Source organism: Oncorhynchus tshawytscha, linkage group LG01, assembly GCF_018296145.1.
Source record: "Oncorhynchus tshawytscha isolate Ot180627B linkage group LG01, Otsh_v2.0, whole genome shotgun sequence".
NCBI lineage: Eukaryota > Metazoa > Chordata > Actinopteri > Salmoniformes > Salmonidae > Oncorhynchus > Oncorhynchus tshawytscha.
In genome coordinates this window covers 36083291-36106023 of record NC_056429.1, presented here as the reverse complement: position 1 = coordinate 36106023, position 22733 = coordinate 36083291, and the positions used below count along the sequence as shown (strand labels likewise).

Sequence of the window (22733 nt, the reverse complement as noted above, 5' to 3'; positions counted from 1 at the left end):
TGCTCTGTTCTTGTGGAAAACACTACTACCATAAGTTACATGGCCATTTGCTACTACAACCTCACATGAACAAAGCTTTATTTAGCCAAATATCATATGCGAATGCCAATAAGTTTTTTTTGGGGGGGGGGGGGCATATGTGAGACTCGGTGCATGCTCAGTTGTCCGGTTGTACTCACCCTTGATAATGTTAGCGGTAGTCAAAAGTATGTAGCCATAGTCCCTAGATCTTGTTTAACACTTAATTTGATCTCTGTCCATAGGTTAGTTTATGTAAGGGACTCTTATGTTTCATATATAGGCCTAAACATCTTCACTGACATTAACCAAACTAACCACACTCCCTTCCTTTTTTTGTCTAGTGTTTCCAGATGTCTGAAATATATGCAATTATTTACAATATGAGTGAAATTGTTTTCCTTCCAAAAATGGGTAATTATGTTAAAAGGCAGCTTTTGTGTTGGAAAGGGTGTACCCCAACAACAGAATGGTGGTGCGTATACTGGTCATTAACAATATTCATGCATTTAGACCGCTGATTGGCCAGCTCATCCTTCTCTGGAGTATGACGTCATACTTCAAGGAAATGGCAAGCATTTTGAAATGTCTGTTTTGAGATACAAGTTTTAGGTGGGGCACTTTAAGTGTTTTGTTTGGGGGGGAGGGGTTCTCCAAATTATGCATTGGCCACATACGAGTATAAGACTAGTCAATAACTTTATTTGGGTTTGAGTTAACAGAATATTAACTTTTTTTAAGTGAGATTTTAACTGGACAGTTACTTTAAAATCTGACTGACTATATACAGTGGCAAGAGGAATTATGTGAACCTCTTGGAATTACAGTGAGGGGAAGAAAGTATTTGATCCCCTGCTGATTTTGTATGTTTGCCCACTGACAAAGAAATGATCAGTCTATAATTTTAATGGTAGGTATATTTGAACAGTGAGAGAGAATAAGAACAAAAAAATCCAGAAAAACACGTCAAAAATGTTATAAATTAATTTGCATTTTAATGAGGGAAATAAGTATTGCCTGATTCCTCGAACAAAAGATATCTCAGAAGACCGAATATTAAGAATTGTTTACTTGCATAAAGATTGGTATGTGTTACAAAATTATCCCAGAAAAGCCTTGATGTTCATCAGTCCATGGTAAGACAAAATTGTCAAAAATTGAGAAAGTGCTCAATGAGGATAAGAAGAATCCTAGAGTGTCAGCTGAAGACACACAAATCTCTGGAACACGCACACCTCTGTTGACGAGTCTACGATACGTAAACAAGAATGGTGTTCATGGGAGGACATGGAAGAAGCCACTGCTCTCCAAAAAAAAACATTGCTACACGTCTGAAGTTTGCAAAAGTGCACCTGAATGTTTCACAGTGCTACTGGCAAAATATTCTGTGGACCGATGATACTACAGTTATGTTGATGGGAAGGAACACACAACACTGTGGAGGGAAAAAGGCACAGCACACCAACATCAAAACCTCATTGTAACTCTGAAGCATGGCGGAGGGAGCATCATGGTTTGGGGCTGCTTTACTGCCTCGGGGCCTGGACCGCTTGCTATCAGCAACAGAAAAATGAATTCCCAAGTTTACCAAGACAGCCTTACATTCTCCTGCAAATATCTGTCCGCCAATTGAAGCTCAACAGAAGTTGGGTGATGCAACAGGACAACGACCCAAAACACAGAAGTTAATCAACAACCGAATGACTCCAACAGAAGAAAATACGCCTTCTGGAGTGGCCCAGTCAGATTCTTGTCCTCAACCCGATTGAGATGCTGTGATCAAGAGAGCAGTTCACACCAGACCTAAGAATATTGCTGAACTGAAAGTTTTGTAAAGAGGAATGGTCCAAAATTCCTCCTGACCATTGTGCAGGTCTGATCCAAAACTACAGAAAACATTTGGTTGAGGCTATTGCTGCCAAAGGAAGGTCAACCAGTTATTGATTCCAAGGGTTCACACACTTTTCCCACCCTGCACTGTGAATGTTTACATGGTGTGTTCAATAAAGACATGAAAACATATAATTGTTTATTAGTTTTTGCAGACTGTTTGTCTATTGTTGTGACCTAGATGAAGATCGGATCAAATTTATGCAGAAATTCAGGTATTTCCAAAGGGTTCACATGCTTTCTCTTGCCACTGTATGCGTTTCAGCATGTTCGATGGGATCAGTTTTAAACAATACGTTATTTTGAGATGCAAGATCACAGACTATATTGACTGTATAGAATCAATCTCAAACACACACTTTCTGTTTCTTAGGTCACATGAGGGACCCCAGCAACCAGCTGCAGGTGGTGAAGAACCTTCGCATCAGTGTCAACAACGTGGTGACACGCCCTACTGTCCCTTCCTCCGGCGTCCCTGGCCATGCCCACCGACGGCTGCTCAGCGAGGTGGTGTTGACATGCCAACCGGCTGAGGGTGGTGTTGCCAATGTCATTACTGCTGGTGACTATGATCTCAATATTAGTGGTGAGTATATCGAGAAGCGGGTACGAGGGTGGGTTTAGAAGCAAGAGAGAGGGCAAGAGATGGACTGAGCAACATGGAATGGCAAAAAAAAGAGGTGATGGAGAGAGTGAAAGTGAGAGAAGACATGGGGTACATTCGATTAGTTGCAGTGGTTTCAGAAAGTATTCGCAGCCCTTGACTTTTTCCACTTTTTGTTACAAGTTGGGATTTAATTGCCTTTTTGGTCAACGATCTACACAAATACTCTAATGTCAAGGTGGAAGAAAAATTATAACATTTGTAAAAAATAAAATCTTCATTACATAACTATTCAACACCCCTGAGTACACGTTAGAATCCCCTTTGGCAATGATAACAAACAAGTCTTTCTGGGTCTCTAAGAGCTTTTCACACCTGGATTGTGAAACATTTATTATTTTCTAAATTCATCAAGCTCTGTCAAATTGGTTGTTGACCACTCCTGGACAATCATTTTCAGGTTTTGTCATAGATTTTCAAGTAGATTCAAGTCAACTGTAACTCAAACTAAGGAACACTCACGGTCTTCTTGGTCAGCAACTCCAGTGTAGATTTGGCCTTGTGTTTTAGGTTATTGTCCTGCTGAAAATTGAATTCATCTCACAGTTTCTGGTGGAAAGCAGACTGAACCAGGTTTTCCTCTAGAATATATGCATGTGCTTAGCTTATTCCGTCTTTTTTTTAATCCTGAAAAACGACCTAGTCCTTAACAATTACAAGCATACCTGTAACATGATGCAGCCACCACTATGCTTGAAAATATGGAGAGTGGTACTCTGTATTATGTTGTATTGGATTTGCCCCAAACATAACACTTTGTATTCGGGTACAGGCTTCCTCCGTTTCACTGTCAATTAGGTTAGTGTTGTGGAGTAACTACAATGTTATTGATCCATCCTCAGTTTTCTCCTTTCAAATCCATTAAACTCTGTAAATGTTTTAAAGTCACTATTGCCCTCATGGTGAAATCCCTGAGTGGTTGTTTTCCTTCCACTCCAGCAACTGAGTTAGGAAGGACGCCTGGGTCTTTGTCGTGACTGGGTATATTTTAATTTTAATTAAAAAATAAATAAATTAGGGGGTGGATCAGCTTTAATATTGTGGACAGAAGATTGCTTCTGTCAATGTAATTGTTTGCATTACCAATCCCCCATATGAAATGCTTACTTATAAGCCCTTAACCAGCAGTGCAGTTCAAGAAGGGTTAAGAAAATATTTACCAAGTAGACTGAAATATATAAAAACTAACACTAAGAATAACAATGAGGTTATATACAGGGGGCACCAGTACTGAGTCAGTGTGCGGGGGTACAGGTTAGTTGAGGTAATTTGTACATGTAGGTGGGGGTGAAGTGACTATGCATAGATGATAAACAGAGAGTAGCAGCATTGTACAAAATGGGTGGGAGTCAATGTAAGTTGTCCGGTGTCGATTTTATAAGTTGTTCAGCAGTTTTATGGCTTGGGGTAGAAGCTGTTGAGGAGCCTCTTGGTCCTAGACCTAGCGCTCTGGTACCGCTTGCCGTGTGGTAGCAGAGAAAACAGTGTATAACTTGTGTGACTGGAGTCTGACTATTTTATGGGCTTTCCTCTGACACCGCCTATTATATAGGTCCTGGATGGCAGGAAGCTGGGCCCCAGTGATATACCCGGCCGTTCGCACTACTCTCTGTAGTGCCTTATGGTCAGATGCCGAGCAGCTGCCATACCAGGCTGTGATGTAACCGGTCACGATGCTCTCGATTGTGCAGCTGTAGAAACCTTTGTGGATCTGAGGACCCATGCCAAATCTTTTCAGTCTCCTGAGGGGGAAAAAGTTTTGTCGTGCTCTCTTCATGACTGTCTTGGTATGTTTGGACTAGAGGTCAACCGATTTATGATTTTTCAATACCGATTTATTAGAGGACCGAAAAAGCCGATGCCGATTTAATCGGCCGATTTAATAAAATAAAAAATGTATTTGTAATGACAATTACAACAACACTTAATGAACACTTATTTTAACTTAATATAATACATCAATAAAATCAATTTAGCCTCAAGTAGATAATGAAACATGTTCAATTTGGTTTAAATAATGCAAAAACAAAGTGTTTGGAGAGGAATGTAAATGTGCAATATGTGCTATGTAAGAAAGCTAACGTTTCAATTCCTTGCTCAGAACATGAGAACATATGAAAGCTGGTGGTTCCTTTTAACATGAGTCTTCAATATTCCCAGGTAAGAAGTTTTAGGTTGAAGTTATTATAGGACTAATTCCCTCTATACCATTTATTTAATTAACCTTTGACTATTGGATGTTCTTATAGGCACTTTAGTATTGCCAGTGTAACAGTATAGCTTCCGTCCCTCTCCTCGCTCCTCCCTGGGCTCGAACCAGCAACACAATGACAACAGCCACCACATCGAAGCGTTACCCATGCAGAGCAAGGGAAACAACCACCCCACAAGGCTCAGAGAGAGTGAAGTTTGAAATGCTGTTAGCGCGTACTAACTAGCCAGCCATTTCACTTCGGTCACACCAGCCTCATCTCGGGAGTTGATAGGTTTGAAGTGATAAACAGCGCAATGCTTGACGCACAATAAAGAGCTGCTGGCAAAACGCACGAAAGTGCTGTTTGAATGAATGTTTACGCGCCTGCTTCTGCCTACCACCGCTCAGTCAGATACGTAGATACTTGTATGCTTGTATGCTCAGTCAGATTATATGCAACACAGGAAAAGCTAGATAATATCTAGTAATATCATCAACCATGTGTAGTTAACTAGTGATTATGATTGTTTTTTATAAGATAAGTTTAATGCTAGCAACCAACTTACCTTTCCTTACTGCATTTGCGTAACAGGCAGTCTCCTTGTGGAGTGCAACGAGAGAGGCAGGTCGTTATTGCGTTGGACTAGTTAACTGTAAGGTTGCAAGGATGGATCCCCCGAGCTGACAAGGTGAAAATCTGTCTTTCTGCCCCTGAACGAGGCAGTTAACCCCCTAGGCCATCATCGTTCTTAACTGATAACTGATAAAGAAAAAAAATCGGCGCCCTAATTAATCGGCCATTCCAATTAATTGGTCTACCTCTAGTTTGGACCATGATAGTTTGTTGGTGATGTGGACACCAAGGAACTTGAAACTCTCGACCCGCTCCACTACAGCCCCGTCGATGAGATTAGGGGCCTGTTCGGCCCGACTTTTCCTGTAGTCCGCGATCAGCTCCTTCGTCTTGCTCACATTGAGGGAGAGGTTGTTGTCCTGGCACCACACTGCCAGTTCTCTGACCACTTCCCTGTAGGCCGTCTAATCGTTGTCGGTGATCCGGCCTACCACAGTTGTGTCGTCAGCAATCTTAATGATGATGTTGGAGTTGTTTGGCCACTCAGTCATGGGTGAACAGGGAATACAGGAGGACACTAAGTACACACCCCTGAGGGGCCCCAGTGTTAAGGATCAGCATGGCAGACATGTTGCCTACTCTAACCACCTGGGGGCGGCCCGTCAGGAAGTCCAGGATCCAGTTGCAGAGGGAGGTGTTTAGTCCCAGGTTCCTTAGCTTAGTGATGAGCTTTGTGGACACTGGTATTGAACGCTGAGCTGTAGTCAATGAACAGCATTCTCACATAGGTGTTCCTTTTGTCCAGGTGAGAAAGGGCAGTGTGGAGTGCAATAGAGATTGCATCATCTGTGGATCTGTTGGTGTGGTATGCGAATTGGAGTGGGTCTAGGGTGTCCGGGAGGATGCTGTTGATGTGAGTCATGACCAGCCTTTCAAAGCACTTCATGGCTACCGACGTGGTAATCATTTAGGGAGGTTACCTTCGCTTCCGTGTACACATCTATGGTGGTCTGCTTGAAACATGTTGGTATTACAGACTCGGCCAGGGAGAGGTTGAAAATGTCAGTGAAGACACTTGCCAGTTGGTCCGCGCATGCTTTGAGTACACGTCCTGGTAATCCGTCTGGCCCAGCGGCTTTGAATGTTGACCTGTTGAAAGGTTTTGTTCACATCGGCTGCCGAGAGGGTTATCACACACTCATCCAGAACAGCTGGTGCTCTCGTGCATACTTCATTGTTCCTTGCCTCGAAGCAAGCATAAAAGGCATTTCGCTCGTCTGGTAGGCTAACGTTACTGGGAAGCTCACGTCTGGGTTTGCCTTTGTAGTCCGTAATAGTTTTCAAGCCCTGCCACATCCAACGAGCGTCACAGCATGTGTCTAAATCCTGTATTGACCCTTTGCTTGTTTGATGGTTCTTCTGAGGGCATAGCGGGATATCTTATAAGCGCCTGGATTAGTCTCCCCCTCCTTGAAAGCGGAAGCTCTAGCCTTTAGCTCGATGCAGATGTTGCCTGTAATCAATGGCTTCCGGTTGGGATATGTATGTACAGTCACTGTGGAGACGATGTCATCGATGCACTTATTGATGAAGCCGATTACTGAGGTGGTGTATTCCTCAATGCCTTTGGATGAATCTCAGAACATATTCCAGTCTGTGCTAGCAAAACAGTCCTGTAGTGTAGCAGCTGCGTCATCTGACCACTTCCTTATTGAATGAGTCATTGGTACTTCCTGCTTTAGTTTTTGCTTGTAAGCAGGAATCAGGAGGATTTTATTGTGGTCAGATTTTCCAAATGGAGGGCAGGGGAGAGCTTTGTATGCATTTCTGTGTGTGGAGTAAAGGTGGTCCAGGATTTTTTTTCTCTGGTTGCACATGTGACATGCTGGTAAAAATGTGCTAAAACTGATTTAAGTTTGCCTGCATTAAAGTCACCGGCCGCTAGGAGCGCCACTTCTGGGTGAGCGTTTTCTTTGCTTATGGCCTTATAAGAGTTGGTTGAGAGTGTTCTTAGTGCCAGCATCCGTTCTGCGGTGTTAAATAGACTGCTATGAATAATATAGATGAGACCTCTCTTGGTAGATAGTGTGGTCTACAGCTTATCATAAGGTTCTCTACCTCAGGCGAGCAATACCTTGAGACTTCTTTAATATTAGACATCGCGCACCAGCTGTTATTGACAAATAGACACACCACCCCTTGTCTTACCAGATGTAGCGTCTCTGTTCTGCTGGTGCATGGAAAATCCCGCTAGCTCTGTATTGTCCATATCGTCGTTCAGCCACGTCTCTGTGAAATATAAGATGTTATCGTTTTTTATTTCCCATTGGTAATGTCATCTTAATCGTAGGTTATACATTTTATCATCCAATGATTGCACGTTAGCAAGAAGATCGATCTGCGGCCCCTTTTCCCTCGTCTTTTCTTCACACAATAGGCGGGGATCTGGGCCTGTTCAGGATATCCTTCTATGAAGGCTATTCCATGTGAGAAATTGCCAAGAACCTGAAGATCTCGTACAACGCTGTGTACTACTCCCTTCACAGAACAGCGTGTACTGGCTCTAACCAGAATAGAAAGAGTGGGAGGCACCGGTGCACAACTGAGCAAGAGGACAAGTATATTAGAGTGTCTAGTTTGAGAATCAGACACCTCAAGTCCTCAACTGGCAGCTTCATTAAATAATACCTGCAAAACACCAGTCTCAACGTCAACAGTGAAGAGGCGACTCCAGGATGCTGGCACTCCTCTTTCTATTCTGGTTGCGCTGTTCTGTGAAGGGAGTAGTATACACCGTTGTACGAGATCTTCAGTTTCTTGACAATTTCTCTCATGGAATAGCCTTCATTTCTCAAAAGAAGAATAGACTGACCAGTTTCAAAAGAAACACATTTTCTTCTGGCAATTTTGAGCCTGTAATCAAATCCACAAATGCTGATGCTCCAGATACTCAACTAGTCTGAAGAAGGCCAGTTTCATTGCTTCTTTAATCAGAACTACAGTTTTCAGCTGTGCTAACATAATTGCCAAAGGGTTTTCTAATTAGCCTTTTAAAATGATAAACTTGGATTAGCTAACAACGTGCCATTGGAACACAGGAGTGATGGTTGCTGATAATGGGCCTATGTAGATATTCCATAAAAAATCAGCCGACATTAACAATGTCTACACTGTATTTCTGATCAATTTTATGTTATTTTAATGGACAACAATTGCTTTTCAAAAACAAGGACATTTCAAAGTGACCTCAAACTTTAACGGTGTTTGTATACACACCACTCTTTTCCCCATTTTTTTTTCATATACCTTTATTATTCCCTTAATCACTACCACCCCTCCCCCAATTGGAGTAAACTAATAAACAATAACACTTAGCTTCTACTTCCAGCTTATACATACTATACACTTACAGACACAATCTATTTTACAATAGTTATATTTTGTTTTTAGGCCTGGCCTTCCTCTATTTCTGATGTCCATGCAGTTTGATTTCTATTTGCCATGCATTTGTAACTGCTATTTCACAAAAGTTCTGAACCTATATACATTTTACAGACCCCGTATGTTTTACGTTTTATCTTGTTATTATTAGTCCAACCCCACTCCATTCAACCCCTCCAATCTATCTCATCTCTTAACTTCTCGTAATTTTTCAACTCTGCTGTTATGCGTCACGGATGTACTGAACCTTTTTATTCTCATAGTTTCTACAGATTGCAATTTTTTATTTTTTTGCTGAAACAATTAGTATTTTATTTATCTATGACTTTTTAATCACCCAGTATTGCTATCTGCAGCGTAAGCTCTAGGTACATGTTGCAATTCTTCAGCCATTCCTGGAACTATGACCAAAAATGAGCTACTTATGGACAGTACCATAAATGATGTTATGACTGCAGAGCTGTGAAGATTATATCCCATATGTGTGTGTGTGTCAATTCATAAACCATGTGCCATGGAATCGGTACATCAATCTCTTTCCAACTATTTTGCAACTTATATGGCACAGCTGTCAATTTATTTTTGGTCCTTAAATGAAACTGGGAAATATTTTTATTTACGATAATTTCTTTAACCAATTTTGGTCACTTTTTCCCCCTTCCACTTGCCTTTTCCATTTTTGTGGCAATGGTGCAATTAGTTCATTAATTTTGGGTAGAGCAGACATTTCCATATGTCTGTGTTAGCTGCATGTGTGACAACTCCACCAGGCCTATTGATATCATTTACAAAGATTATACCTTTTATCAATTAAGTTTTTTAAAATTTGAGTTTAACCACAATATTTGTTATTATTTCTGTCTTTCTGGTGGATACAACTGAAATTACAACCAACTTTATAAGGCTTGTTTAAAAAATATATATATTTTGGAGATTTTGTTTTCAAATAACTGAAAGTGAGCGGTTGTAATCTGAATAAAGGGAGAAAGGCCATTCTTGAACATGGGGCGAGACATTACTAATTTACTTGGATTTAAGTATAACTTTTGTATAACTGATGCCTTTAGTGAGAGGTCTAATTAATTAATATTGAATCATTTCAGCCCTCCGAATTATATAAATAGACCCTTTAAATGTTTTTCTGGCTTGCCATTCCATGTCAAATTGAATATGTTTTTGCTCATATAATTTTAAAAGCTGGTTTGCTAGGTGTAGGCAAAACCATAAGCAAATAGGTAAACTGTGATATGACTAAAGACTTAGTCAGGGTGATTTTTCCACAAATAGACAGGTATTTTCCATTTCCGTGGTAGCAAGATCTTAAATCATTTTGGTGACTTTCTAAAAAAATGTATTGGTGAGATTTCTTTCTTTCGGGATATGAATATGTCCACATCCCCGTCAGACCATTTTATTGGTAAACTAGTTGCATTTTATTGTGATTCAATACATAATATATTACACTTATCATAATTTGGTTTTAATCCAGAGGTTAGAAAAAGTATCTTGATCCTCTGAGGCTGTGGAGGAATTCTAATTGTGGATTTAAAATAATTATCCAAAGTGTAATTCATAACTTACCATGCTCAAAGGGATATTAAATGTCTCATTTTATTTTACCCATCTACCAATAGGTGTCCTTCTTTGACTGGCATTGGAAAACTGCCCTGGTTTTTGGTTGAATCAGTTTTTTTTATTTAACTAGGCAAGTCCGTTTAGAACAAATTCTTATTTTCAATGACTCATTCTGCCCCTGAACACAGCAGTTAACTCACTGTTCCACGGTAGGCCGTCATTGTAAATAAGAATTTGTTCTTAACTGACTTGCCTAGTTAAATAAAGGTGTAAAAAACATTTGAGGTACAGAGATGCGGTAGTCCTTAAAAAATCATGTTGAACACTATTGCAACAAAGCACTTTTTTTTTTTTACTCCTGAACTTATTTAGGCTTGCCATAACAAAGGGGTTGAATACTTATTGATTTGACATTTCAGCTTTTTAATGAATTTGAAAAACATAATTCCACTATGACATTATGGGGTATTTTGTGTAGGCCAGAGACCCACAATTCCCAATTTTAAGCCATTTTAAATTGAGGTTGTAACACAACAAAACATGAAAAAAAGCCAAGGGGTGTGAATACTTTCTGAAGGCACTGTATGTCTATTTTGTTTTTGTAGCCCTGGTTGTCCTGAAATGAAAATGGTTAAATATAAGGGCTGTACATGCAGATAAATGGAAGTCCGATAAATGAAAAGCCGATTTTTGGACTGATACGGTTAAGTGTTTATAAAATATTTTCCTCAACATTTTGATGGTTGTGTTTTGGCTAGGCTACTTTGAAACAAGGTAAGACGTGCTTCAAAAGCATCCAGTTTTTAAAGAACTAAGTTTATGTTTAAATAAATAGTTTCATTTTGCTGACTGCCTTCGCTCAGATTCAGGGTGGGTGATGTGCGGTGAGCAACATGCATGGTCCTTCACTCTGGTCTTGTGACCATTTTAATCTAAACGAACCATGGCCCGAGTATGTCGACAGAATTAAACCTATAGACGTTAATGTTAATTATCCTTCATTATAAACTGGGTGGTTCGAGCCCTGAATGCTGATTTTTGACAGCCGTGGCATATCAGACCGTTTACCACGGGTATGACAAGACATTTTATATTTTATGCTCTAACTATGTTGGTAACCAATTTAATAGCAGTAAGGCACCTTGGGGGGTTGTGGTATATTGCCAATATATCATAGCTAACGGCTCTGTCCAGGCTTTCCGCGATGCATCGTGCCTAAGAACAGCCTTCGACCATGCTATATTGGCCATATACATCACCCCCTCGTGCCTTCATTATATTTTGTCAAGCATGACTGGCGTTCAGCTATATTTGAGTGATTTAAGGCTCATTGAAGTTTGGCTACATTTTCTGGCACCTCCGTTATGTCAGCATCTTTTTCGACACGAGGCTGTAGCTAATTTGCATGTCACCTACACTTTGACATGTAGACGATTTTATTTATGTAGGCCTACATGGAAAATGTACTTGAATAATATTCAAATATTGACCTCTGCTCCAATTCTTATTGGAGTATTGGTTTGAAAAAAGATATATATAATATTTTCTTATCCCGGGCAAAAGGAGAGGCGTGAACTTCTTATGGGCAGGTGGGATGGTAGCGTCCCACCTGGCCAACATCCGGTGAAATTACAGAGCGCGAAATTCAAAAATACCAAATTCAAATATTTAACATTCTTGAAAATGTGTTATACATCAAAATAAAGCTCAACTTCTTGTTAATCCAGCCGCTGTCAGATTTCAAAAAGGCTTTGCGGCGAAAGCAAACCATGCGATTATCTGAGGACAGCGCCCTGCATACAAACACATAAATCATATTTCAACCAGGCAGGTGCGCCACAAAAGTCAGAAATAGCGCTATAATTCATGCCTTATCTTTGAAGATCTTCTGTTGGCAGTCCAATGTCCCAGAAACATCACAAATGTTCATTTTGTTCAATAATGTCCTTCTTTATGGCCCAAAAATATTTTTGGGACATTTTTATTTGGCACGTTTGATTCAGAAATACACCGGTTTCAACTCGCCCAACATGCCTAAAAAGTATCTAATAAGTTACCTGTGAACTTCCAAACATTTCAAACAACGTTCCTAATCGAACCTCAGGTACCCTAAAATGTAAATAATGGATAAAATTAAAGACTGAATAAACTGTTTCTAATCCCGGATGAAAACAACGAAGCGCGCTCCAGTTCACGCGAATCAAAACTGTATAGTCCACCAGTTGTGACACTTACAATAAATAGGACTACTTCTTAATTTCTCAAAAGAAAAACATCAAACAATTTCTTAAGACTGTTGACATCTTGTGGTGGCCATAGGAACTGCAACCAGGTTCCTAATAATAAGGGTATCCCATAGAACATTTTCCCATGGAAAATCCTATGACCTCCATTTTTTTCCCCCCCCTGGATGGTTTGTCCTCGGGATTTCGCCTGCCATATTAGTTCTGTAATACTCAGACATTATTTTAACAGTTTTAGAAACGTTAGAGTTTTCTATTCTATATGCATATCCTAGCTTCTGGGCCTCAGTAGTAGGCAGTTTACTTTGGGCACGCTTTTCATCCGGAGATGAAAATACTGCCCCCTATCCAAGAGAGGTTCATGTTGAGCCCTGAGCTTGTGTGTTCTATGCAAGGCAAGTATTCCTCTCGAGGCGCATTCAAGTTGTGTGCCAAACATTTGTTTTTGTTTTTACCCCTTTTTCTTCACAATTTCTTGGTATCCAATTGGTAGTTAGTCTTGTCTTAGCGCTGAAATTCCCGTACGGACTCGGGAGAGGCGATGGTCGAGAGTGGTGCGTCCTCCGAAACACAACCCAACCAAGCCGCACTGCTTCTTGACACAATGCCCTCTTAACCCGGAAGCCAGCCACACCAATGTGTCGGATGAAACACTGTGCACCTGGTGACCGTGTCAGCGTGCACTGCACCCGGCCCGCCACATGAGTCGCTAGTGTGCGATGGGACATCCCTGCCGGCCAACCCCTCCCCTAACACGCACGACGCTGGGCAAATTGTGCACCGCCCCATGGGTCTCCCGGTCGCGGCCGGCTGTAACAGAGCCTGGACTCGAACCCAGAATCTCTAGTAGCACAGCTAGCACTGCGATGCAGCGGGAAGCCCTTGTAAACATGCATTCTGACAAGCGGTCAATGCACAACAATTCTTGCAATCATGGGGAAAACAGCAGTTTTTATGGCCTTTGTTAAAAAACTATCATTTTTTTCTGTAAAATGTGTATTTAGACTCCGTATATGCCTTAAAATAATTTTGTTTTGCATTATTTAAGCTCTACTCTACAGCCGGTAGAGTTTCCCAAAATATGCACCTGATGCCAGCCATTTCATGTGACGGAGATGAACATCTCCATTAGAAACTTAGAGGGAAAATTTTAATATGTAACAACTAGGATGGGTTGTTAATGTGACTAGGATTGTGCCTTTGGCTTCTGGACAACCAAAGAAAGTTGATATGAAAACCAGTAGGACAGAAATGCTGTGAAACGTTTATTTTCATTAGCTTAGCTGTTCGCTGCTTCGTGCTGCTCCACTCTCTCCCACTGCTTCCTGCAGCCTCCGTCTGTGAGTTGCCTAGCAGCAAGTCTCCGCTCTGGCTTGCTCACTCTGAGTAGAGACAGGCATTAGTTGATGTAAGTACGCTACTTTCTAGCTCTAAACTCACTGTACATTATTTTAGGCAAAATAATGATTCCCTGTCCACCAAGACACTGTTCCTGTTTTATGACTGACACAATTTGTTAAATTCTGACACCAATTTAATTCCGCAAAACTATGCAAATGAACCTATAGACTGATAAGCATGACCAGTCAAATTTATTTTCAGATGCTAACTGGAGTCGAGCATGGTTTTTGTCTGCCAAATTAGTGTGACAGTCAGGCAACCTCCATAGTGCAGTCAAAGTAAAACTGAGAAGTTTGGCTTGGGCAGCCACAAGCCATAGCTGACTCCATTGAGTTCACAGTACCACCAAAGCTGTTATCTATGGTACAACCTCAGTCCCTTCTAAATTCCTATCGTGTCAAATCAGCCATTATGTCCATTATGTGTGAGATGGGACTGTCGAACCTGATTTAAACATCATTGAGCAAGCAAACGCTGAGACGAGGGCACAGAGGAGAGATGAGTGCCGCGAGCACACAGGCCAGTCAAGAGTGAAGAAATGGTCTCGAGAGAGCAGAGGATGTCCCGCGAACCAACAGGCCAGACGTGAGAGCTTGCAAGTGTGATTTTGGGCAAGCAGAACCTCATTGCTGCAGATCACCTTTGGGTTTCAACAAATTATTATTTTTTAATCGATTGAAATCCAATCTAGTGGGGGTGGGCTTAGAGGTGGGTGTGTGTCTAGAAACCTTCGATTGGTCACTTACACTGGAGTGATGGATAAATGAACATGCTTACCCTTGGCCAGTCCAGTGTTGTGTGATTGCATGACATCAAACAGATACATGTGCTTCAGAGCCGGCTGTTTAGCTTGCTAGCCAGCTTGAACAGTAAGCACAGAGCGACTTGGAAACCGCTTCAACTTGAAACATGAGCACAGTTATTGGGAAATAAATACATAGCTATACTATACCTTGAGTTGAGTGGAATCTACTTGCTAAAGTTAGCCAGCAACGTTTGTTTGTAAGACAAAGCAGACGGTCTTTTCTAGCTAAGTAACACCATAGTCCACCACTAGCTAATGTTTTTTCTTCACCTTTCCAGGAAGTGTCTGGTGTGTGTTTGCTTGATATGAGGGCGTTAACCCCAATGTATCAAATCATAGGTGAAGGATGGACATAATGTGGCTGTGATCTAACAAGTTCACTCATCATACACTAGGTCCTGGCCATAATTAAATATAGCTAAATCTAACTGTCTGTGCGCTTGCGAGACCCATCCTCTGCTTGCTGGACCACATTCTGTGCTCTCGACTGGTCTGTGCACTAGTGGCACTCGTTTTCTGCTCGCAGGAGCCCGCTCTCCACTCAGTCTTTGCTTGCTCAATGATGGACTTTAGAGGCTGATTTGACGCCATAAGTTCCTGGGCGAAGACCGATATGAGAAGAATGAACTCTGGCCACAGGTTTAGTAATAGTAAAACTAAGACAGAACAGAGGCCTGGAATCATGAGCTGTAGGAATGTAGTGTTGGTTGATGAGGAGGAATGAGAAGTCCTGTAGTTCCACAGACTGTCCTGTAGAGGACAACAAACACTAAGGAGAGAACATGGGGGAGTGGGATGACGAGTTATTTAGTAATTTTTTGTTGTTGTTGACAATAACAGCAAGTGTGTGTGTGTGTGTATGTGTATATGTATGTGTATATATATATATATATATATATATATATATATATATATATATATATATATATATATATATATATATATATATATATATATATATATATATATATATATATATATATATATATATATATATATATATATATATACACATACATATACACATACACACACACACATATACACATACACACACACACACACTTGCTGTTATTGTCAACAACAACAAAAAATTACTGGATGACGAGTTATTTAGTAATTTTTTGTTGTTGTTGACAATAACAGCAAGTGTGTGTGTATGTGTATATGTATGTGTATATATATATATATTTATTTATTTATTTATTTATTTATTTATTTATTTATTTATTTATTTATTTATTTATTTATTTATTTATTTATTTATTTATTTATTTATTTATTTATTTATTTGTTTTTTACCTTTATTTGTTTTTTACCTTTATTTAACTAGGCAAGTCAGTTAAGAACATTCTTATTTTTAATGATGGCCTAGGAACAGTAGGTTAACTGCCTTGTTCAGAGGCAGAACGACAGATTTCTGTCTTGTGAGCTCGGGTATTCCATTTTGCAACTTTTCGGTTACTAGTCCAATGCTCTAACCACTAGGCTACTTGCTGCCCCAAGTATAGTGCGGCATGGGAGGTGATTTCCATGTTGATTTATTTTGTTCATTTCCTCATTGCTGACCTTCTTCCCTCATTTTATTTTCTCTTTTACTCACCTGGATGACCCTTGGGTAAGAGCCTTCCTACAATCTCTGCCCTCTAACCTATGACTTTACAGGTCACACCTTTTTGACAATGGAATATAAATATCCATAAAAGCTTTTATTTACCTGAAATTCAGCTCTGAAATGCTCTTTGCAGGACTTTCTTTCTCACTGGATCTGATATGAATGTAGCCTAGAGAAATAATATATTTTGTGTTAAATTTCGGGAATGTATAAAACAAAAAAAAACAGGCTCATGGAGATTCTGGTTCCATTTGTCAAAGAATGAGCTTTGGGCAATGTTGTTGCAACGTTGTTGTGGTGACATTACCACAGAGCGTGTCCCTCTTATGGTCCACTTCCTCAAACCTCTCCAATCCCCTCTATTGCTCCCATACTATTAGTGGACTTTGCTTGGGTCAAACAGCCTCCTCTAACCCTAACCTAAAGTTAAGTCAATCCAACCATGGCCCTCCTATGTCTCCCTTTGACCTATGAATGGAGCAAACACATTACATGTTCTGTCGTCAATGTTTTGTTGAATGCTAAACTGAAAGCTTAAGCTTGTGATTTGGGCTAACCTTTTCTCCACGCTATCTATAGGGGCCCCTTTGTAGGTTTAAAGTGTGAGCCATGGTGGTAAGATTGACCCTAGTCTCAGTCTCCTATAATGCTGCTCTTCCCTGGTTTTACCCACATTTGTCATAACTACAATCTACTATGTGAGATAGTGTATATCTATGATGTTGGTACTCTAGATCTATGAGTGGTGAACATCAGTGGGTGCTCCTGTACAGGTAATGGGATGTTGCTAACGCTAGTCCCTGACTCTCTCCCCCTGTCAGATCGCTCTCTTAAAGCTAGCGTCCCCTGGTACAGTGACTGGAGGGACACACTAACGGAACTCAGCACCTCCAAGCACTACACAGGTACCTGTACTCTCACCTCACCTCACCTGGCCCACAGGTGTATGGGGGGAGGGCCCTCCCTCTTCTCTCCGTTTACAGCTATCCCTCCCTCCGTTCCTCCCTCCCTCCCTCCTAACTGTGTAGCAGACTGTCCTTTTCTCCTCTCTAGTCTCTCCGTAGCAGACCCGTGTAGTGAACTCTACCATCTCTCCTTATTCTCTCTGCTCTCTCACAAGGTAGTAGCTTCAGATGTCTATATCAGGGATGTGATTTTTTTTTCTTCTTCTGATCAATCAGCAATTCCTGCCTTACTTACATTTTCTTCAATGTATAAGCAAAAATCAAACATTTCCTGATTTTACTACGTTGCCCTGATCACATCCCTGCATATGTTTGTGTACTTTTCCATATAAGTATGTGTACTCTCTACTGGTTGTCTCAGAAATGGTCTTGTTATGCGGGTTCAGGAAGTTCGAGCTCATTAGAGCTCATTCAGGAAGTTAGAGCTCATTTTGATATAATCTTGGTAATGGAACCATCTTTCCCTGCATCCTACACCAAAAGGAAGAACATTGGACACATAAAATAGTCTCTTCATATACACTGCTCAAAAAAATAAAGGGAACACTAAAATAACACATCCTAGATCTGAATGAATGAAATATTCTTATTAAATACTTTTTTCTTTACATAATTTGTGTGTGATTTTGTTGTCAGCACATTCCACTATCAATGGGAATCAAATTTATCAACCCATGGAGGTCTGGATTTGGAGTCACACTCAAAATTAAAGTGGAAAACCACACTACAGGCTGATCCAACTTTGATGTAATGTCCTTAAAACAAGTCAAAATGAGGCTCAGTAGTGTGTGTGTGGCCTCCACGTGCCTGTATGACCTCTCTACAACGCCTGGGCATGCTCCTGATGAGGTGGCGGATGGTCTCCTGAGGGATCTCCTCCCAGACCTGGACTAAAGAATCCGCCTGGACAGTCTGTGGTGCAACGTGGCGTTGGTGGATGGAGCGAGACATGATGTCCCAGATGTGCTCAATTGGATTCAGGTCTGGGGAACGGGCGGGCCAGTCCATAGCATCAATGCCTTCCTCTTGCAGGAACTGCTGACACACTCCAGCCACATGAGGTCTAGCATTGTCTTGCATTAGGAGGAACCCAGGGCCAACCGCACCAGCATATGGTCTCACAAGGGGTCTGAGGATCTCATCTCGGTACCTAATGGCAGTCAGGCTACCTCTGGCAAGCACATGGAGGGCTGTGCGGCCCCCCAAAGAAATGCCACCCCACACCATGACTGACCCACCGCCAAACCGGTCATGCTGGAGGATGTTGCAGGCAGCAGAACGTTCTCCACGGCGTCTCCAGACTCTCATGTCTGTCATGTGCTCAGTGTGAACCTGCTTTCATCTGTGAAGAGCACAGGGCGCCAGTGGTGTTCTCTGGCAAATGCCAAACGTCCTGCACGGTGTTGGACTGTAAGCACAACCCCCACCTGTGGATGTCGGGCCCTCATCCTCATGGAGTCTGTTTCTGACCGTTTGAGCAGACACATGCACATTTGTGGCCTGCTGGAGGTCATTTTGCAGGGCTCTGGCGGTGCTCCTCCTGCTCCTCATTGCACAAAGGCGGAGGTAGCGGTCCTGCTGCTGGGTTGTTGCCCTCCTACGGCCTCCTCCACGTCTCCTGATGTACTGGCCTGTCTCCTGGTAGCGCCTCCATGCTCTGGACACTACGCTGACAGACACAGCAAACCTTCTTGCCACAGCTCGCATTGATGTGCCATCCTGGATGAGCTGTACCCACTTGTGTGGGTTGTAGACTCCGTCTCATGCTACCACTAGAGTGAAAGCACTGCCAGCATTCAAAAGTGACCAAAACATCAGCCAGGAAGCATAGGAACTGAGAAGTGGTCTGTGGTCACCACCTGCAGAACCACTCCTTTATTGGGGGTGTCTTGCTAATTGCCTATAATTTCCACCTGTTGTCTATTCCATCTGCACAACAGCATGTGAAGTTTATTGTCAATCAGTGTTGCTTCCTAAGTGGACAGTTTGATTTCACAGAAGTGTGATTGATTTGGAGTTACATTGTGTTGTTTAAGTGTTCCCTTTATTTTTTTGAGCAGTGTATAAAGGATGGGTGTAAAGTGGGATGATTTAGTCAGTGTTCTTCTGTCTCCCATTTATATATAATTGGCCTAGGCCTAAATCCCAGGATATTAGATAGGGTGTCTTGTAAGATATCTGCATTCCAGAGTCCTGAGACTTGAGGAGCCAGTGGAAATGGAAACTATTCTATCTTAGGCTGTTTGAAGTCAGGGTGGGGAATTGTTTATGTCCTGAACACTTCCTGTACTCTCACTTCTGTGGTCTCAGTCAATTACATTTTATTTATACAGGTCCCAAAGTGCCTTACAGTCATACATACGCCCCCTAATTGGCTATGGCCTATTGCTTTCTGAGCCGCATCTCTGGGCACTCGGACTCCCCCCTCCCCCGGCATTAACTCTCACTCCAAGTTAAAGGGGTTTCTCTCAAACAGTCAATTAAACATTGATACCGGGAATTGGAATTGATTCAAAACAGAAAGCTTTAAACTGAATCTTGACTGCCGTGTGCTTCTCAGTTACAGAGATCACTCACTGAACTAACTGAAGTGAGCTCTCTGTTGCTCACTCCTGACTCACTCACGAAAGGTTTCCCTTGAAGCCCGTGGCTTTATTTAGGAGCAAACAGACCTGGGTTCAAATACTATTTGAAGTAATTTCAAATACTTTGTTGCCTGGAGTGCCAGGTAGGCAGTGTTTGCACTTTTGGGACTTTTCTATTGGTCCTGTTGTGCCAGGCAAGCTCAATCAAGCACAGGTTAAATATAGGAAATTATTTCAAATAGTCGGTCTGTAAGTAGCATAGAACTCCTGATCTGTTTGGGTTTCTCTCAATCAGTAGGTTACTAACTGGTGGTCCTCGTGATGGAAGACACATAGCATGCCTGTTTGTACACAAGCATAGCACAAGTGTTAAAAAACAGACCATTTGTTTGATGAAATCCAATGTTGGTGTATTTGGTCGTTCTGGGTACACTTGTCACAATTTGTAGATAGTGACATTCTTTTGACTTGATGTCATCTTTTGTCTTTACATTTTTCAAAGTCCGAGCACTGGTTGCTTTAGAGATTTTTTTGAATGATTTCCCTGCCATAAAATGACCACTGTAAATGTATTACCGCCTAATCATCTGTAAAATGGACCAGGGGGTCACCTGTTGATCCTCATAATGCTGTTGTGCCTGTGTCCAAACACACAGCCTGCTGTCTTTGTGTTGTGATGAATATGGAAAGAGGGAGTACTAGTCTGTGTCACGAAGGAGCTGTTCAGAGAACTCACACCAGAGATGGCAGAATTACCCAGGTTGTGTTCATTAGGGCCACCATTATTAAAGCACATGAGAGCTTCTTATTGGACAAGTTCAGACATTACCAGAGTCAGTATGCAGACTACACTCCGCAGTCATTCTTTGTTCTCACACACACACACACACACACACACACACACACACAGGTGTTACTTTACGTAGTTGTCTACATTTGGCCATGGTAACATTATATACTCCTGCTGATTTTTGTTATTCGGACAATAATTGGTGAATCTCTTGATGACAAATGTAGTCTACAACAAGCAGCATGATGCTCTCTGCATCTCAATGGGTTTAGGATAAAAGAAGAATCCGGTAGTGGTACAAACCCTACTCCCATCTGGCTAATCAGTAATTCATCAAATTTTTCTCAGAGTATCATTTGTTGCAGCTCCGCGATCAGACCCTTCAGCTGTGTGTGTGTGTGTGAGTGAGGGTTGGGCGAAGTCGACCTTTGTCCTATCGTGATTATGTACCCATCAAACATTTCTTTACATAGTATTTCCTCCTATTGGCCAGCCGCCCCAAACTCAACTTAACTATTGGTCTAACTATTGGTCTAAAGATAATGATTTTTAAAGCCTGGGCAGAGGTTAAGTGCAAATTTTTTCAAATATTCCTTTCTGGTGGAGGAGCTTCAGCATGGAACTAGTGTGTGTCTGTCTGTGTGGCGCGCACATGATGGAGCAGTGTCTGTTCCTCAGTCTGTCTTACCATAGTGAGTCAGGTTATACATCATGGGCTGGATGGAAGCAGTGTACCGCATTCAGAACTGCATAATTACTATTATTCTATGAGGCAAATAAAGCAAGTAAAGAATATTCTAGATCTCATAAAGCTGCGATTGAGAATAGCCTATGCTTTAGGCTATAGATTGTCAGTCTCGTTAAAGCTGCAACTTTAGGAGAATGCCTTAAGCTAGAATATTTGGGAAATAAGTTACTGTTCGTAACTAACTTTTATGATAGGCCTAGTAGGAGGATAAGTTATTAGTCATTTTCCAGTCCTGCATGGATCATTTCTTTCTTAATAAACTTAAACTTGTGCAAGACTCTGTTTCTTTACTCTGCGGTGCCAGTGAAGTTAAAGTAGGCTAAGCCATCGTCTGTCGCGTCCTCATCGACGATGGCTGTCAATCATTGATAGACTATGCTATCGTAATATCGCTCAACCCTAGTGCGTGTGTGTCACCTGTGATGGCCTCTCCTGGCTGGTTGACCCTGGTGTGTGTAGACCCCCCCCCCTCCCCCGGGTGTCGGCTACAGGTGCTCTATGCAGCTCCACTCTCAGGGTGGTGTTGTGTGGAGGTGAGACCTGGTTAGAGTAATGTTCTCTCTCTCATCTTGTTGTCCTATCTCTCCAGCCACGACTCCCTGGTTTGAGGCGTACAGAGAGAGCTTCCTCCAGTCCATGCCTGCCTCCGACCATGAGTTCCTCAACCACTACCTCGCCTGTATCCTTCTCACTGCTTCAACGTAGTAGAATGAACACTATGATGATGAGAGACCAGTTCTCTCTCTTCACTCACTCACTCCTCCTTTTTCTCAGTGTTCTTTACCTCCTCTGTTTTCACCATCCTCTCCCTACCCTCTCCTGTTCTCCGTCTGCGTGGTTGCCTCCCCCTTTACTTCTCGCTCTTTTTGGTTGTGGTTCTTTGACGGCCGTCCCTGCAGGTCTGTTGGTGGTGTCGTCCAGTGAGGCTGTACCAGTGGAGAAGTTCCTCAAGCTGTCTCAGGAGCAGCACAGGATCCAGCACAGCGGCGAGTACACCAACCCCAAGTGGTTCATCCCCAACACACTCAAGTACTACGTCCTACTGCACGACATGAGCCAGGGAGACGAACAGAGGTGAGGTAGTAGTGACGCAGACATGCAAGTACGCACACACCATCTGACAGCCAGGTCTATGACCTCGGCTCTCCTTCTCTTTAATCCATTGACCTAGGCTAACCCTGTGTGCGCGTGCAGTAATCAGGAAGGTGTTGACGCCGCTCCTCAT

At 41.9% G+C, this 22733-nt stretch overlaps 1 protein-coding gene across 2 annotated transcripts in view; it reads left to right on the top strand.

Annotated features, from left to right (window-relative positions):
• Positions 1-22733, top strand: part of LOC112250025 (trafficking protein particle complex subunit 8-like) — a 79832-nt gene that overhangs the window by 11282 nt on the left and 45817 nt on the right. The window contains exons 2-5 of one of the 2 annotated variants that reach the window (XM_024419839.2): positions 2282-2494; positions 17242-17325; positions 22098-22187; positions 22408-22582. In XM_024419839.2, coding sequence (XP_024275607.1) covers positions 2282-2494; positions 17242-17325; positions 22098-22187; positions 22408-22582 — 562 coding nt within the window. The remainder of the gene's footprint in view (positions 1-2281; positions 2495-17241; positions 17326-22097; positions 22188-22407; positions 22583-22733) is intronic. The other variant, XM_024419848.2, reaches the window with a different exon arrangement.